The 18828-nt window shown below is 36.3% G+C and overlaps 1 protein-coding gene across 2 annotated transcripts in view; it reads right to left on the minus strand.

Moving 5' to 3' along the window:
• Positions 1–18828, minus strand: part of CNTNAP2 (contactin associated protein 2) — a 793259-nt gene that overhangs the window by 249569 nt on the left and 524862 nt on the right. For both annotated transcript variants that reach the window (XM_010708239.2, XM_031552712.1), the window contains 2 exons: positions 18523–18629; positions 2437–2556 (listed from right to left, as the gene is read on the minus strand). In XM_010708239.2, coding sequence (XP_010706541.1) covers positions 2437–2556; positions 18523–18629 — 227 coding nt within the window. The remainder of the gene's footprint in view (positions 1–2436; positions 2557–18522; positions 18630–18828) is intronic.

Here is an 18828-nt window from a genome sequence, read left to right on the forward strand (position 1 = left end):
ATCAGATTCCTTTCTTACATACACATCTATTATTCAAACATATGAATTAATGGTAATATGAAACAATGGTAATATCTGTCTCCAACAGGCACTTGCTCTGGAGTCTTTTGTACGTGCCTTGCATCCCTCTTCAAGTACCTCTCCCTGCCAGTGACAATCTCTCTCCCCTGGTCAAACTGGATTAAGAATAAAACACCCACAAGCCCAAAGTAATACAGGTTTCTGAAAAGAGATACATATGAGGTGTGACCCCTAGAAAGCCAAAGTTTACTATATGTACTAATAGCACCTTCATATTCAAGCTGCTGATGTTGAAGTCCAAGACTCACAGGTATGACGGATTTCCAATGCAAATAGATTAAAATTCAAGCTTATTGTGCTGGGAAAGTTCAGGGGACAGATCTGTTTTATCAGCAGCCCTAAATTTGAAATCAGTGGAAGTGCTGAGATGATTGCCATGTATTAGCAGAACAAATAAATAATATACTCCCAGAGCAAAAAAAATTACCCCATTTTCATTTTTCATTATCACAACTTTCTGCCTCAGCATGTCAGCACAGATGACTGAGACAGGGTAGCTCAAATAAGAATGCCCAAATGAGAAATTATCCACACAAAATCAGTATTAAAAAGCAGAAAAAACAACACCAACCAACCAACCAAACAAAAACAAAACAAAAACACACACCAAACCAACAAAAAAAAAACAAACAGACAAACAAAATGAAATCCAAGACCCACACAACAAAACAAAACTTAAATGATTTGATAAAGTTTTATACTATAGTCTCAGAAATGACGCAAAATAAATCATTCTAACACAAGTTAAATACATGAAAAAGAGACATACAAGAAAACTCATATTTTGTTTCTCCTGTAGGTGTGGGAAAGTCATTAATACCTTGACAGAAAAAAAAGTAATATGATATTCTGAGAAAGTTACCTTTGGATAAACCACAGACATTACTGAACTAGTTCTCAGCAAACACAGCATCATAGAATCATATAATATACCAAGCTAGAACAGATCTACAAGCATTATTGAGTCCAAATCCTTGCTCAGGATTGCACACAGGACCACACAAGATAAAACTCTCATAGCATTATCCAAATTCCTCTTGAACTCCAGCAGGTTTGGTGCAATGATTGCTGCCCCAAGCAGCCTGTTCTAATGCTGGACTATACTCCTGGTGGGGAACCTTTTCTTAACACCCAGTCTGACCCTCTTTTGATGCAGCTCTGTGTCATTCTCTCAGGTCCTGTTGCTGCCACCAGAGAGAAGAGCTCAGTTCCTGCTCCTCTGCTTCCTTCATGAGAGAGCTGTGGGCTGCCATGAGGCTATCAGTCCCCTCTTCTCTAGAACGAACAAACCAAGATATTTACGTTGTGTTCTATATCTTTCACCGTCTTCACAGTTCTCCTTTAAGTGTTCTCTAACAGTTTTATGTATGTATATCGAGTTGCCCAAATCTGCATGCAGTGCTTGAGGTAAGACTGCACCAATGCAGAACATAGTGGAAAAATCCATTCCCTCAGTTGGCTGGACGTGCTGGGCCTGATGCAACCTGAAGTATGATTGGCCCTTTTGGCTGCCATGATCCACTGCTGATTCATCTTCAACTTCCATCAACCTGGACCTCATATAGTTTCCATGGAGCTCATCCCTCCACCTGTACATATACTCAGAGTTCCCTCATACCTTGTGCAGAATTCTGCACTTGTTCTTTTCAAACTTCATATATTTTGGAATTGTTCGGCTCTCCAATTTGTCAAGATATCTCTGCAAAGCCTTTCTAGCCTTGTGGGAACCAGCAGCTCCTCTCAATTCAGTGTCATCCATAAATTTACTAAGTGTGCCTTCAAGTCCTCTATCCAAGTCATTACAGAAAACATTAAAAAGGCTGGTCCTAAAATGAAGCCCTGTGGAAATCCACTAATGTCTGGTCGCCATCCTGGTGGAACTCCATTAACTGTACTACCTTTATAGCCTGACCTGTCAGCCAATAGTTCACCCACCATATTCTGTATTTATCTAGCCATATCCTGGACATTTTTATCCAGTAGGGTACTGTGAGAAACAGTATCAAAAACTTTGCTAAAATAAAATGTAAAAAAACTACAAAAGCATACAGTTTACAAAAACATAGTAGTATTGGTATATGGTTACATATATCTATGCATATTTTAAATGATGCAGCACTGAAGATATTAAAATTGATAGCTTTGGTTCAAAAAGCTTATGAAATGAGGAAGTTACTGCCTTTATTAGACTACAATACATGACATCTACATTTTTGATGACCCTAATCTCTCCCACAAAAATTTCTTAGCAATTATTTTTCTTTTGCCTAGTAACAAGAATTATGAAAAATCCTATTTCTCTCGATGCTAACAAACAAACAAACAAACATGGATTAACAAATACAGCACAGTTACCTGTCATGTTGCAGTAAACTTTCAAAGGTCCCAGTGCTCCACTTCCATCTGGATCTATCCAGTAGTAATTTGAAGTTTTGCCCAAGTGTTTGTATGCTTCACAAGAGAGCTCATAAATAGCTGGAATAAAATAAAATACAGCAATAAGGATCTTCATATCCTGGAGGGAAAAAAAAAATCCACAAAGACAATAAATTGTCTTTATTTGTATTTCAAGAACCATGCCTTTGTCGATAAAATATCATTGACTTGCACAGAAAACAAAGTATCTTTCTGAAAAATATAGAAGTGGTTAAAAATCCTGATGCATACAATTTTATTTTATTTTACTTTATTTTACTTTATTTTATTTTATTTTATTTGCACATGAGAATGTGAAGAGAATGTGAGAATGGGAAGAGATCTCCAATAATTTGGAGAAAAGGGAAAACCAAGCATTTTCAAAAGTAACTTTTCCATTTAGTTCTGTTTCTAGAGATTTATGAGTTTTGTTTTATTTTTTCTTGAAGTGAATTTTAGATTTTTTCAGGTTTAATTGCAATTCAGAATAAATTCAAGTCTTGACATTGTGAACTTTGTCACTACAAGTAATACCTGCCCCTGTATAGTTCTGGAACTATGTTAGTATATATCTACATATGTATACTCTGAGGAATGTCTAAAATGCCTCAGTATTTACTGAAGAAATTTAACTGAGGTTTCAGGTTTCTTTTGTACTTGTTTTACCTTGAACTCTGTATACTGCTTTTTAATTCAAGTCATAAATCTTCTTGTCAGATTCTGCTATATGAACAGCTCAGACATAATGTTATAATGAGTACTGTTGATAGTTTTTTTTAATACTGCCCACATTTTCTTTGGAATTTAGGATTATTTTGATGTGAATTATAATTGAACACAAATCATTTTATGCAGAGAAAATGTTATATATATTATGTTATACAATTTTTTTATGCAACATTACTTTTTATATATTTCTTTGTTTATTTGTAATTCTTCTACCATGTCTAAGGTTGAACAACTTTTTTACTTGTTTGTTTGAAATCAATCAATTAGCTCTTAAAATAAAGGAAATGTTTGCTTAACCTGATTTTATATTCACTTTAAAATTTCATCAAATTTTTTTAGCAATTCTTACAACTGATCTGCTACTAAGACTGATTTTATTTCAGATGTCCATAAGGATGAGATGTTTCGTTGGTCTCAGATGCAGGAGGGAAAGCAGAGCTGAAAAAAAATCCTCAAATTTTAATGTGACTTGAATGCAAAGGGTCATTATATATGAATGAAGAAAATCTTTGTTATTGCTAAAAAAAAATAAAAATCTGTAAGATGTTACTTGTTCATTACAGGGGCTAAAGTCAATTTTGTAGAAGTAGACACTCGTTAAATTATGAACTATTCCAAGTCATTTCCCGTTTCCATTTTTTCTCCCACCATAAATGTATCTCTAGCTCTCTACATATTACCTAAGTGTAACCACAAAATAGCAACATTTTTAATAATTGTGACACTGCATAACAAATTTTAACAGATGGTATATGGAGACACTTGATCAAAGTAAGAGACCTTCATGTTGATTCAGATGGCTAATTGTAGCCAGTAGTGTCACAGCAAATAATTGGAAAACTCAGGTAGACTAGGCAGCTTTGCAGGGGAATGGAGTAAGACACGATAAAAAGATGCCAAAGGAGAAGATGATGCAGAACGAAAGGTGCCACAGGAACACATTGTGATTCAATGTTTCCTTCAAATGAGCTTTCAAAATGCTGGGGGGGGGGGGGGGAAGGATCAAAGAAATATATAACAGGTAAAAATAGAAGATCTATCAAACCAAAGAATACCTATAGTAGTTGAAAAGACAAACATTTGACAAGTCATAGATTTAGAAGTCATTCAAGTTCTTCAAGTTCATTAAGTCCCATAAGAAAATGCAAGTAGAATATAGCAAGGAAAAGACCTTGACAGAATAATAATAATTAAAAAACAAACAAACAAACAAAAAACAACCAACAAACAAATACTTAAATAAGAAAATTGGTAAAGGTTACTATAAGCAAAAACAATCAATAGATCTAGTAAAGGACAAGTCAGCAAAATGCAAGACTTCAATGAGGGGAGATCTTATTGCACTCTTCAAATATCTGAAATGTGATTGCAGTGAGAGCAGGGATCATCTCGCTGGTGACAGGATGAAGAGAAATGTCCTCAAGTTGCACAAGGGAAGGCTTAGGTTGGATATCAGGAAAAACTTCTTTACAGAAAGGATTGTTAAACACTGGAATAGGCTCCCCAGGGGGGTGGTTGAGTCACCATCCCTGGATGTGTTTAAAAACCATTTGGATGTGGTGCTCAGGGACATGATTTAGTGGTGGGTTGTTATGGTAGAATGGTTAGGTTGCGGTTGGACTTGATGATCTTTAATGTCTTTTCCAACCTGAGTAATTCTATGATTCTATAGAGTATAGATGTAAGTGAGAAAAAATGGCTAGAGAGAAAAGAACAAGGAGAGGGACAGGTCTTACAATCACAATTTGTTTTGAAAGATAGGAAAAAAAAGAAATGAAAAACTGAAACACATGAGGGAAACTCATGTTTTCTGTTCTTCAAGCCAGTAAAATTAACATGCAGAAAATAGTGCATTTGCTTTCTTGGTAGTTGGTCAAAAACCACAATACACTTTTAAGGAGATTCAGAATACATCAAAACATCAAAATATTTCAAGCTAAAGGTAAAACTCACTACAGCTGCCTTGATGGCCAGATACACAATTTCTAGCACAATGCATTCAGGTATTAAAAGAAAATAAATAAATAAATAAATAAATTAGTTATATTCTTCCTGGAAAGAATAGGAGGAGAAAAACCTAAACAAATTACTTTCTCACTCATCTTGACATTCTCTCACATCATATCAAAAACTTTAAGCAGTAAGAGACTGAGCAGACAGAGCAGAACAGAATAGTGATCTGAGCTTTAATGATCATGGGAAAAGTACGAAGAATGAAAAAACAGAAAGAGCAGCAAAAATATGGTATAGTCTTTTAAATGTTTATTCACCTGAATAATACAGATCAAACTGAGATGACCAAATCCACATCATGCTAAAATTTGAAAGATGCTGAGTTCTAAAACAAAGTATGAAGAAGTACCAAAAGAAGAAAAAAGAAAAAATGTCATTTATATACTAAAACACAAAACTTCTTTAACAGTAGTAGCATTGGCAGAAAATCTAGTAATCTAAACATCTGATAAAATAACTACTAATGTATTTTCAAGTTCACCATTTACTAAATAATAAGCCATGACAGTGGGCTTGAGCATGACTTGATGGGAGAAGTCTCTCTTACAAAAATTAGACAAGGGAAGCAGAGTAAGGGAGAACAAGTTAGGAGTAATACAAAAGTTAGACACTTTCCAACCACGTAGAATTCTACAGCACATTCACTGATGATTTTCCTCAAGACTTCTATTTCACTTCAGAAGAACTGCATAACTGAACAGCTAAGGGGAGGTATTTCTTACCTAGTTTTAGAATTTTAACAGTTGTAGAAAAATACATGGTTCAGAAACATGGTTTACAGAATATTCTTTCCAGCTCCAGATTGTCACCCAAAAGACGGAAAAAGACAACTGCCCTTAGGTTGTTGTTGTTGTTTTTCCTCATGGAGGGAAACAGATGTTCTTAATACAGTTTTACTTTTTGACTGATACAAAGATCAGTCAAAATACACACAGCTGATAGCACTGCTCTAAAAAGAAGAGTAACTGAAAGATAAAAAGGACTTAGCAACTCCAGGTTGCTATAACTCTAAGTACATGCTTTTACCATAGAGTTCCAGTAGAACCTCAATGAAATAAAGTTTCTTCATCACTGTATAAAGGTAATTTTCTTTTTAGGGCTATGAAATAGCCTGCTTTTATATGTGTAAAACTAATAAATGTGAGACCTATCTTGACAGTATGGCAAAATGAACATGTTACTATATGGTGTCTTTTTTTTTTTTTTTTCCTGTCAGTGAATATGGTTGCTGCAGGGGATAAACTCCTCTAAGTTGTTGCTAATGAAGGAATGCATCTATTCAGCCTTACGGGAGCACAAAATAGGTGTACGTTCATCAGAATCAATAAAATTAAAAGATCATAAAACTGACAAAAGTAGAAGTGCATCAGATCCATGAAGCCCAGCTATACCTCTCTTCCCCATCACTTTCAACTTCCTAGGAAGATACTGAAAACTAAATAGTCTACAGGGTGCTGGAATTCATATCACTCAAGTGGGTTTCAGCTCTTAAATCCCTTTAAAGGGGCTAGAAGCATAAACACAAAAATGAGAAAGAGGAACACAACAAATTTACTTCATAAATATATGGGTTGCTCCAAACATATCTCCAAACACAGAAGCATATAAGCTATCTAGGAGATTCATGGAATGTATTGATGATGACAACTTTCTTCTTCAAGTAACAGAGAAGCCAAGAAGGAGAAGTTCTGTTCTACACTTTGTTCTCACCTATAAAGTCTTGTCTGCAGTTATTACGAAACAGTGGAATTCAAGATCTTTAGGGCAATGAGGTGAGTGCACAGCAAGTTTACCACCCTGGACTTCAGGAGAGCACTTTGGCTTCATAAGTGATCTGCTTCTTACAGTAGCCCTGGGGGGAAGAAGGGTTCAAGGAAGTTTGTTGGTATTCAAGGATTACCTCCTCTAATCTCAGGAGCAATTAATCCAACCAAGAGGAGGTCATGTAAAAGCACCAGGAGGCATATATGGATGAACAAAAAGCTCCTGGACAGAACAAAACACAAAAAGAAAACATACTGAAGGTGGAAGTGAGGACATATAGGACATACAGAAATTGTCCAAGAAACCTGGGACCAAGTTAGGAAAACAAAAGCCCAGATAGAAATGAATCTGTCCATGGACATTGAAGGGAACAAGAAAATCTACAATTACCTCAGTGACAAAAAGAAAGACTAGGGAAAATGTGGTCCCTCTCCTGAAGGAAATGGGAGACTTAGTTTCCTGAGACAGTGAAAATGTGAGGAACTGAATGACTTCTATGTTTTAGTCTTCACTTCCAAGGTGGATCTTCAGGAATTCCAGATCCAAGGCTGAATGGCTGGAGAAAGGCTGATGTATCTTTGATGGAAAAGGATCAGGCAGGAACTACTTGAGCAAGCTGGACATTCCTAACTCCATGGACCCTGATGGAATGCAATCATAAGTGTTAAGGGATCTGGCAGATGTGATTGTAAGGCTACTCTGAACAATCTTTACTGAATTGTGGCAAGTGAGGGAAGTGTTCAAAGACTGGGGAAAAGCAAACATCACTCTCATCTTCAAGAAGGTTAAGAAGGAGGAATCAGAGAACCACAAGCCAGTCAGTCTTGATCCTTGGGAAGGTGATGTAGCAGCTAATACTGGGAAAAATATTCCTGGTACATAAAGTAGAAGAAAATAGCTAGCAGTATTCAGAGTTAGCAGCTAACTCCCCACAACCTTATGACCTTCCTTGTTATATCATGTATTATGGAATAATCCCTTGCCCAAATCAGGCTTGCTGTTCTGTCTCTACTTCATTCCCTGCTGCTCTGTCATCATGTTAGTGGCTCTTCAACTCCCAGTCCCAGGTGTGCTCCCATCACTCAGCAACAACCAAAACACCGGTGTGCTAGTAACACTGCTTTGGCTGAAATCAGTACAACTCAGAAGGATTATGCAGGAGGGATTCCATAAAACCTCACACAAACAAAGGCAACATAATATTTAAATGTTAAAAGTATAATTTATATTGGTCTTACAGATTGAATAAACTGGGAACACAATTCTAACTCCATTCAGATATAAAGTGCATATCATTAATTCAAATTATCAAGGTTGTAATTAAAACCAATTTATAACCTATTTGAAAAATATCTTGCGTCTTTTTTTCCCTGCTTATTAACAGTTGAGAATTAAATTTCAAACATCAGAAGTGTCATTATTCTATTACTACTGGTAACATAACCCTACAATACAAGACAATTTCTTTTCCTTCTATGTGTTTTAAATCACCGCCATTAATTAATCACATTAAATGTCCCCATAATATCTCCAATAGCCTGATACAACACAAATCACAGACCTTTCCAAAATATTTTAGCATAGATTTTACACTGTAAATCAAAACTTGGATGTAACAACAAAAATACACAAGGAATTTTTAAAAACTTCTAAGGAACTATTTGAACATGGAATGATGAAAACAATCTGTAGAAAGAGCAGTAAAAATCTTTAACAGAGATGCACAAGTCACAGACATATACTCATCTGGTTAGAAATCTCTAAGGTACAATACCTGCAACCCCCGTCAGTCCCAGATGGAGCCTTTTTCATACATGGACATCCTAAAGAGTTTGAACTTGAATTGTAGATTAATCAGGCTCACTCGTAATCTTACAATTATCTAAGTAACAAGAACAGAAAACTAAAAAAAGAGGGAAGCAAAAGACTTTAATTTGCTGATTCAAGATTGATTTTGTTGTTTTTAATAAAAATCTGCTATACTTTATAAAACTAACAAGGCTCAGTAATGATGAGACTGAGTCTTGTTTTACTGGCTGCAGTAAAAACAACACAGGTATTAAGAAGAGTTCTCAGGAAATAACAGAAATAGAGCTGAATGTGAGGTTTTGTGGTGGGCAGGTGTTTCATTTTTCACCAGATTATTTGTTCCAACACTGGTTTCATCTGGTAGAGAACAAAAGCTATTTCCCACCTCAAACTGACTCTTCAGCAAGCTGTGCAAAACACATGAAGAATTTCAGTCTTCACTTTAAACAGATTATAAACTTCTTCTCACATGTGAAGTCAACTGTTAAAATGGTTGGTTTTAAATAAACTCTAGAGAAGAAGTTGGAAATTGCATTCTTATGGAGGCTCATCCATTCTTGAACAGTGTGTCTTCAGACCAATAATGAGATGAAACTGAAGTGTTGCTCACCCTACCAATGGCAATAGAATCCTCCTAGAACTTAGTGACAAGATCTTGTGTTCTGTAATGATGTCTGGAAATCTATTCTGTGGTCTCACGTGATAGTTAGATCAATAGATCTAAACTGTTCAGAAAAAGATGTGTAAAAGAGATCCAGTGCTTGTTTCTTACTAAGAATTAAAAGTGGCAAGTGGTATAGATGCATACAAAAACCAAGTAGGAAACAACACCATTTATCTTCACATTTTTAGAAGAACATAATGCTTGTCTGGTACAGCATAACAGTAAAGTATGCAGAAACACTGTGCATCTCTGTGCACTTTTTAAAAGCTGTATATGTACTACCTTGCTTCTTCCACTTAACTGGAATCTGTGCAGAATGCTAAGCTAAAACTAAAAAAAAAGCCACAACAAAACAAAACAAAAATGAAACAAACAACAACAAAACCAACAAAACAAAACAAACAGAAAAAAAGAGAGAAAAATCCACCTCTTTTTTCTTCTGGAAAATTCTTCACATTCTTTGGACACTTGCACAAATATTATGGCTTTTTAGAAAGCAGCACAAATGGGGTTGTTGTTTTAAGGGGCCAGGCCACTGGCTAGCCCTGGGCAGGTTGTACCCTCACTGAAGGGCACTATCCCCAGGATTTTAAGGACAGTGTTGGTAGTCCAAGGGCAATTTGTTCATATGAGGAAGTGGGTAAGGCCCAAGAACCCTAAGCACAGCAGGAGGGCTGGGCACAAACGGAACCCAGGAGAGCTCAGGGCAGGCTGGTGGATTCTAGCACCAGCCACAATTTGACCACCCAGGCCTATGAGCAGATGGGGTAGGAAGTGGACTCAGCAAGGACATCAAGCTACTTTCAGGATACATGGCTTCCTCTGTACATAACTACTTCTTTAAATCCCAGACATCAAAGATGTTTACCAGAGAGTCACTCATAGGCTTATTAAAAATCCAGACTGAAAGTGATATTTTTTTGTTACCACTGCATTTGGAAAAAAATAAATTAGAAATTGTGCTTGATTCCTTAATCTCATAGGAGAAGACTAAATGCAAGTTCTAGTAAAGAACACACGCATGATAAGGCATACCTGAAGTATGCTACTTGTGAGCAAAGGATGTGAAAGAAAATTAATCAGTGGAAGACTCTTTGAGAGACTGGATAAAAACAAACATGAGGAAAGTAAGAGACATTAGCTCCTTTCTTCAGTCAATCTCTCTTCAACACGCTAGCAAAGAGCCTCAGAATATCTTGGATGAAAATAGATAATGCAACTTTCTGTTTTCAGTTTGTCAGAATGTCCCTAATGACTTTCCTGAGAAACTTAACTATTTTTGATGTACTGTTCAATCTTCACTTCAGTATCTTTTTCAGGAAGATAGTTCAAAAAAATAAAAAGGAAAGGAAACAAGAAAAAAAAAAGAGTTATTCTCCCAGTTGTTGTGGGAGTTTTTAAGGATCAGGGTAGGAACACCATTTTAATCTACTAGGCCCATGAAAAATAGATAATTTCAATTTTGGCCTCTTGGACATATTTTTGTTTGATTCTTCTTTCTTAAGGCAGAGCTATATCAACGTACAGTTAGATTTCACAGTACAGGCCCTGGGAACTCAATTCTGGTTTTAATGCTGAAGGCTACATATTATCCTTGAAATACATAACTGGTTTCTATTAACATGAAATTCTTACTGACATCAAACCAAAGTCTCTTTCTGAGCACAGATGAGAAAGCTCTAGTATACTGCTGATAGATGTTATCGACTATCAAATTATAATTCAACATTCAGATGACAGTTAAATATTAAAGTGTAATAAACTGAGGAAAATACTCCAGTGTCTTTAAGTTTTCTTAAGCAGAGGTTCTGCTAGTCAATTCTGATAGATTTTTTGGAAAATCTTACTAGGGAAAAATGCAAACTACTTTCATCTTGGAAGATGTTAGCAGCTTTACACTTTTTCTTAGTTTTGTCAAAAATGACATTTACACTTGGATTAGTGGGTTATTCTACTGCTTCCCGGAGGCACTCTACTTGCCTGTACGTTCTCTTTTGATAATTAGAGCACCTATGTGTTCATCGTTACACAACCTGACACATGAGAATGTAAGTAACACTACCATTAGTGGACAGTCTCATCTATTTCACTCAGACCAAGGTAAACAAATAAAATAGTCTGCAGCATTATTATCATTTGCAGCAGTTGCATTTTTGAGTTTGTTTTCAATTGTTTCTTCAGATTCCCCCCTTCTTTCTATTAAACTATAAGTAAAAATGTTTCCAGAGCCAGTAAATTATTAGGAATTGTATTGATCTCATAATGCATTAATATGTCTGTGAATGTGTAAGCCATTGCCTTTTCGAGATTTTTTTAATAAATGTTTAAGTTATAAAATAAAAAAGTAACTATGCTGTTTTCAGAACTCCCCTAGTCTTTTCCACTAGTGAAGTGGAAAGCCATTCCTAACTTGTTTCTGATGACCAGATATTTGTAAATTTGTAAAATTTTAAACAAAGTTGAAAGCATATTTTGATAAATCATGTTATTATTCTTTTGCTATGAAACTACAGCATTGACAAGACAAATACTGGAACACTATCTTTTCTCATCTAGACTCTGAATGTAGGAAATCAAATGTTTCAGATGTTCAGCTGTATATTGTGATGCAATTTCTAAATGCAGACAAGACTAAGTATTTAAGGCTGTGGATGTAGTCTGGGATGACTGGGCCCAGAGAGTAGCAGTGAACAGAGTTAAATCCAGCTGGCAACCAGTTGCTAGTGGTACCCCTCAGGGATCAGTACTGGGACCAGCTCTTTTTAAGATCTTTATTGATGATTTGGGTGAAGAGATTGAGTGAACTCTCAGTAAGCTGGAAAGACACCATATTGGGAGGAAGTGTTTATCTAGCTGAGGGTAGGGGGGCCCTACAGGGGATTCAGGATAGGCTGAATTGCTGGGCTGAGATCAATTGTATGTTTTAACAAGAGTAAGTGCTGGGTCCTGCGCTTCTGTCACAACAACCTCATGTATTGCTACTTAGGGCAGAGTGGCTGGATGACTGTGTAGAGGAAAAGGACCTGGGAGTATTAGTTGACAGCTGGCTGAACATGAGCCAGAAGGGTGCTCAGGTGGCCAAGAAGGCCAGTGGCATCCTGGCTTGTATCAGAAACAGTGTAATCAGCAGGACTAGAGGGTGATTGTCCCTCTGTACTCAGTCCATGTGAGGCCACACCTCGAGCACTGTGTTCACTTTTGGGCTCCTTACTACAAGAAAGTTATTAAGGCCCTGGAGTCTGTACAAAGAAGGACAAACCTAGTGAAGTATCTGGAAGAGATCTTATGAAGAGCAGCTAAGGGAACTGGGATTGTTTATTCTGGAGATGAGTAGGCTCAGAAGTGACTTTATTACTCTCCACAAATACCTGAAAGAGATTGTTGTGAGCAGGGGCCAGACTCTTTTCCAAGGTAACTAGCAATAGGACAAGAGGGAATGGCCTCAAGTTGTACTAGAGGAGATTCAAGTTGGATATTAGGAAAAATGTCATTCTCTGAAAGAGTGGCAAGTTATTGGAAAAGGCTGCCCAGGGAGGTGATGTACACTGTCTCTGGTGGTTTTCAAGAAAAGGATAAATGTGAAACTGAGAGACAAGGTTTAGTGAGTAAAATGTTGATAGACTGACAATTGGACTAGTGGTCCTTTCCAACCTTGATTATTCTATGATTCTAAGTTTGTATTTCTCCTGTTGCTTTTATAGAGCTAACAAATAACTGAATGTAAAATGGAATTTATTCTCTCCTGTTGAATAATTAAAGATATATAAGCAAACCACTTCCTTTCCAATATTTTAGAAGGAAAGGAGGTAGTACATTGGTAAAAATAAAGACAATGTTTATTTGAAGGTGTCTGAACCTTTCTTTGTTTTTGGCTCAAATTTTGCTTTCTGAGGCATTTCTTGTGATAAGACTCTGACTTATCTAGGAGATGAGAGGTGGGTGTTGTCATGCGGCAGTCAGCATCACTGTGTGGACAATTTTACATATGAAAGCATTTTTCTTTGGAACTGTTTGCCTCCGGAAGAGAGTACTCAAGAATTTTCTGGTGGAAAATCTGGCCTATGACCAAATAACTCCAGCTTGGTATGGGAAAACTGGGGAATGATGCCATTGTGTCCTATGAAAAACAGTATGCAGGTGGACACCTCCCTACTCCCTCTTATCTGCTGGCAAGGCTCAGAAGATGGGAATAAAGGAGTTTCTGCTGAGATCCCAAAGCCACTTCAAAGAAAACTGACTCAACAACTTTGGATTTGAGCTGTCACTCCAAAGAGAGCTGACTCAAACACTTTGGACTTTTTTGCACTGCCATGGGAAAGTTAGTCACAATCACTGTCATCATCAGCAAACAACAATGCATGACAACAACCACTACTGAAGTTCAACAACTGAACCCTGAACAACTGAATGTTGGTGACTGATGGTAACTATCTCCCTCTTGCTTCCTACAATGACTCCTTGCTTTCATTTCCTATCTTTTCTATCTCCCGTCTTCCCTTTCCCATCTCCCAAAATGACTAGTATTTGTAATAAACTGGTTGGGCTAGCATTTGATCCATTGTGTCTTAATCTTGCCGTCAGATATACATATATTAAAAGAACCTCCTCTCCCTCCTATAAATTGGAGCAAGACAGAAGGCTGAATTTTAAACACACACAGCTTGTCCTTTTTGAGTACATAAAAATATAATTAAGATTAATCTTAACAGCAAATTGGACTTTTTACTCTTGGAAATAATTAGAAGACCACCAATATAATTGTTATTATTAAATGTTTGTCTAGAACCTGAGAAAGTTAGCACAGGGGGTGGTGTGTAGATTCGTAATAGTCATTGTAAACCATCAGTAAGTCTTTTATTGTGTTTCTTTCACATGTAGATGCAAAAGAAAGTATGCATTAAGGTATATATTAAAAATTTAAGATGCTTGAATAATTACTACCTAAACCTGCATAAAAATTGTAAAATTTATGTTGTTTTGTTTTAAGGAAGTTGTAAATAACAGGAAGAATCTTACAGCCTAAACCCAGATGTATTGCTTGCACAAGATGCAGCAGTGCAGTCTTATCTGAAGAACATCATCAAGATGGGGAGAAATAATGAGGAAAATGAGCTGCAGTTCTTAATGGCTCCAGGAAACATTTTCCAATATATACCAGAGACATGTTTGTCTAAAAACTCTTCATGTTAGGGCACCCTTGGGTAGACTGTAAAGGTTAGGCAGATATAAAAATGTAATTGATACAATAAAGCTTAAACAGATTATGCCTACTCTTAATCATAACCTTAATTAATTTTAAAAATAATTTTGTAACAGTTTCATTTCTGTAAGTCATGATTGTTAAATAAATGTATTAATTTAACTTTCAGTCTTGACTAATGATAAAGATGATGTTATAGCCTGATATTTGCCAGGCCACAGTGTTCCCTTGGGCACTGTGTGTTAGCCAGAGCAATCTGGCAGATTTCCAGGTGTTTACTATGCAATGAGAGATATACCTTGAACTTTGAGACCCAGAAGTAACTGTAAAAATACCAAATTCTTATGGATTAGAAATTACTGCGAATGGTAGCTTCAGCCTCTGACAAATAATGAGAGGGTGGACACAGAGCTTGAGATCTTAGCACGTCTTTGAAAAATGAAGAGACTTTGTAACATGAAGGCTCTTCTTCATCACTGAAAAAATGCACAGCTAATGGTGGAGTCTATTTCAAAAAAGTGTTCTGTAGCTGAGAATTTCCTCTACCAAATAGTATTATTACACTCAGTGTATCTTTTGCATTTTCCAAGGAATAAATAAGAGGTGTTACTTCTGGATCAGCCTATGTATATTATGTAAATATGCATGAAAAAAAAAATTGATTCACAAGGTTTTGAAGCAAACATTTTTCTGTTTCACTTCAGGGAGGTTGTGCCTTGAGTTTGTTTTTGAATTTCAACTTCAAAGAAACCTAAAAAACTAATCTGAAATTCAGTCAAGGCTTGCCTTGTTTCAGGTCAAAAACTCAGGATAATGTTAAATTCCCTGACCAAAGCAAAATCAATTCACTGACAAAAGCCTTCAATACCACAGAATCACACTGTTCCTTTAAGTTCAGCGAAACTCAAGTTCTAGAAAATCATGAGGTACAGAATTAAGATATTCACTAATATAATGTTGAATCCAACATCTTTGAGGGATACCCTGTTATATACACAGCACAAACACTGGAATCACTGAGAAAAGAAATATTTTTCTGCCGAGTATAAATATAAGATTATGCTATTAAACAAATGGCTTTAAGTAAAATAGTACTGAACTGACACTGGTAGTGCTACATCTACTTGAACAGTTTCCTATCCATAGAGTCATGACATCTGCTAAATTTTATAGCTTTTTCACACAACTCATAACCCTGTTCAAAACTACTTTCAGTTATTTTTATACTCTACAACAGTTGTCATTCCAACTTCCTTTCCCCTCCAGCATCTCTTCTATCCTTCTTGATTGTATTATCACAAACATCAGAAATCTCATAAGAAAATGAAAGGTAATACCATACAAATTCAAGTACAGATACGCAGTGAGCAAGTAGAAAAGGATATTGAGTCAGTATTACTGTAGCAGAGATGAGGCCCCAAATCTCAGGATAAGCTAACTACAACCTTTAGCAAACTTCAACTAATCCCCTAATTATTTGCAGTTCTGTTCTACTTAGAACACAGATGGAATATGCTCTTTTATTTATTGATAACTATTGCTTGCTCTGTAAGGACAGAGTGAAGGTTCTGTAAGTCTATCTTTACACATTATATTTTTTGTTTTTCACTGGTTCTGATGCCTTTGAATTGGAACTCCAGAAAGTCACGAGACTTCACATACTCCACTGAAAAACTTACTGCTCACTCCGTTTTTATAGGAAAGAAGACTTCTGAAACTATAGCAATACAATTTAAAAACTAAAATGAGGTTCTTGGAATATCAACAAAACAAAAACTTATCTATCGAAGTTAAAAACTTCAACTGAATTAAAGAGTAAATGTTGAAAAATGCATCTCTGAATGACAATGATAATGTAATCCTATATGCTTTATCCGTCCCATAACTAAATACAGGACAAAAGACTTCAAATTCCCCTTCTGGTATAGCAGTCCAACAGTGCCCTTTACTTGCTTCATTACAGCTTATCCATAAAATGCAGGTGAAAATCCTCTTAAGCTCCTTTAGTTCTTTCCTTTTTAATGACGGTGATTTAAGAAGTTACATTATCCATTCATTCTTTCCTTTGTGATTCAAGAAGGGAAGTTAGACCTGTTAGGTTACATGTTAAGAAGTCATCTACCCTCCCAAAAAGGAGCAAAACAAGTCATTAGCAGGAAGGAGAGCACAAATGATAGCCTGCAAGGCTGTCCAAGGTCCAGGCACCAGCAACCGGGAAGACAAGGATCTAAGGCCAGATACAGAGTAGACTGCCTAAACCCAATCAGTGGAGAAATCCACCATGTGTGTTTAAGTTGTTCCAATCTTCCTCACATATTTCCCCTAGTGAATCTCCATCCTACACAGCTACAGCTGCCGTACAAAAATGAGTGCTCTGTGAGTTGTGCAGCTTGTGACATACACGTATATGTGGTGTACCTGTGCTGTGTATGCATGTCCCTACTGGGAATGCATGCAGCTGCAGGAATCTTGCCTCTGACCGGCTGTTAGATTCAGCATGACACATTTTCCTCTAACAGATTACACTTGTTTTCAGACACTTGCTAGATAAAATATAATTAATTAAATAAGCTTCCGTCCCTATTTCTCCAGTTAAACACCTTAACGACCTATCAGCCTTAGGAAGCACATTTTTCCAGATGTCCACACTAGAAAAGTAAAAACTCTATAAATATAATACTTCCAGAAAGAAACATACGCAGTTTTTGATTTGTTTAATCAAAATACTACCTCATTCTAAATTCTTTCCCAAGAGTAAACATCACTATGCATGTTTACTCTTGGTAGGAAAAGTGTTGCCCATGAAATTTGTCCTCAAACACTAGTATTTTAAGTATTTCCCTTTAATAGACATTTATTTGCCATTTAACTCTTCCAATTTCACTAGTTCAGTTGCCAGATCATGAAGGACTGTGACACTTAATATATATGTATTCATAGTTTTATATAAAATACATTAAACTCCCATGATAGATTTTTTGTTGAAACTCAGACACCTGTGAATTATCATCATTATTCTCATTACTTTTTTTTTTATTAAGAAGAAATAATCTTGTTCTACCTTTCTAACATGTTACACTGTTGTAGCTAAAGAAGATTATATTTATTTTTATCTTTATCTACATGATAAAGTAGAAATTCAAATTTTCAACTGTTCAGAGGCATCTTTATGGTTTCTTGAACATTAAGAGGCAACTTGCTAAAGAAAGAAAAGAGAAAAAGTAAGGACTGGATATATTTCTTGCATCTTCTAGACATTTTATAACACTTTACTTGGCAGATGAATATTCTGTTTTTAGTATATAATGAAGGAACAGAAGACACATATAAGTGAATCTGCATATGCTTCAAAACCTGTATCAAGAGCAACTGCAGGCTTTTCTTTTCTTTCTGTGCTTTTATATCATGTAACACAAGTAGAGCTCATAATAAATATTCTTACTTGCAAAACATCACAACAGAGTGGATAGCATGATTCTAGAACAGCTGAAAACCAGTACTTAAATGTGACTCGTGATTAACAACTGGAAACTGTCTCTCGCAGTGGTCAGCAGTTCCCTGCAATAGCCGAGGCAATAATCACTGTATTTTCTTTCGGGATACTCAGCTAAGACAGCTGTGCTGCTTTTGTCCCATGCATGGTACAGAATAGTGCTATATAAATGCAGCCCCTAGGGACACAAGGTGAAACATGTTGAATTGAACTTTTCCTTAGGAAACAAAACAAAACAAATCAGGTTACAGGATCTTTAGCAAGCAGAGAGGAAGACTGAGTTTTTAATCACAACTAAAAGACATCAGTGCCTTTTGTGCTCAGTTACAGTTTTGAAATGGCAGGATGGCTTACAGTTATGACAAGTCGTCCCGCTGTACCCAGTTCCATCACAAGTACACTTGAAGCTGTCCCACGTCTGGGTGCATTTACCATCATGTTCACAGTGATTGGGCACACATCTGTCAGAATAAGATACAAAGAGAGAAAAACAACTAAATGAGGATCAAGATATACACATGGCTGAACTAGAAGCTGCACAAACATTATATCACGTCCTTGCCTGATAATTAATCCTTGATATTTTATGCATAACAACAGAATTGTATCCAAACACACAAGTGTACAACTGATGATTAATCTGCAGCCCCTGCACAAAAA

This window comes from Meleagris gallopavo, chromosome 3, assembly GCF_000146605.3.
Source record: "Meleagris gallopavo isolate NT-WF06-2002-E0010 breed Aviagen turkey brand Nicholas breeding stock chromosome 3, Turkey_5.1, whole genome shotgun sequence".
Classification (NCBI taxonomy): domain Eukaryota; kingdom Metazoa; phylum Chordata; class Aves; order Galliformes; family Phasianidae; genus Meleagris; species Meleagris gallopavo.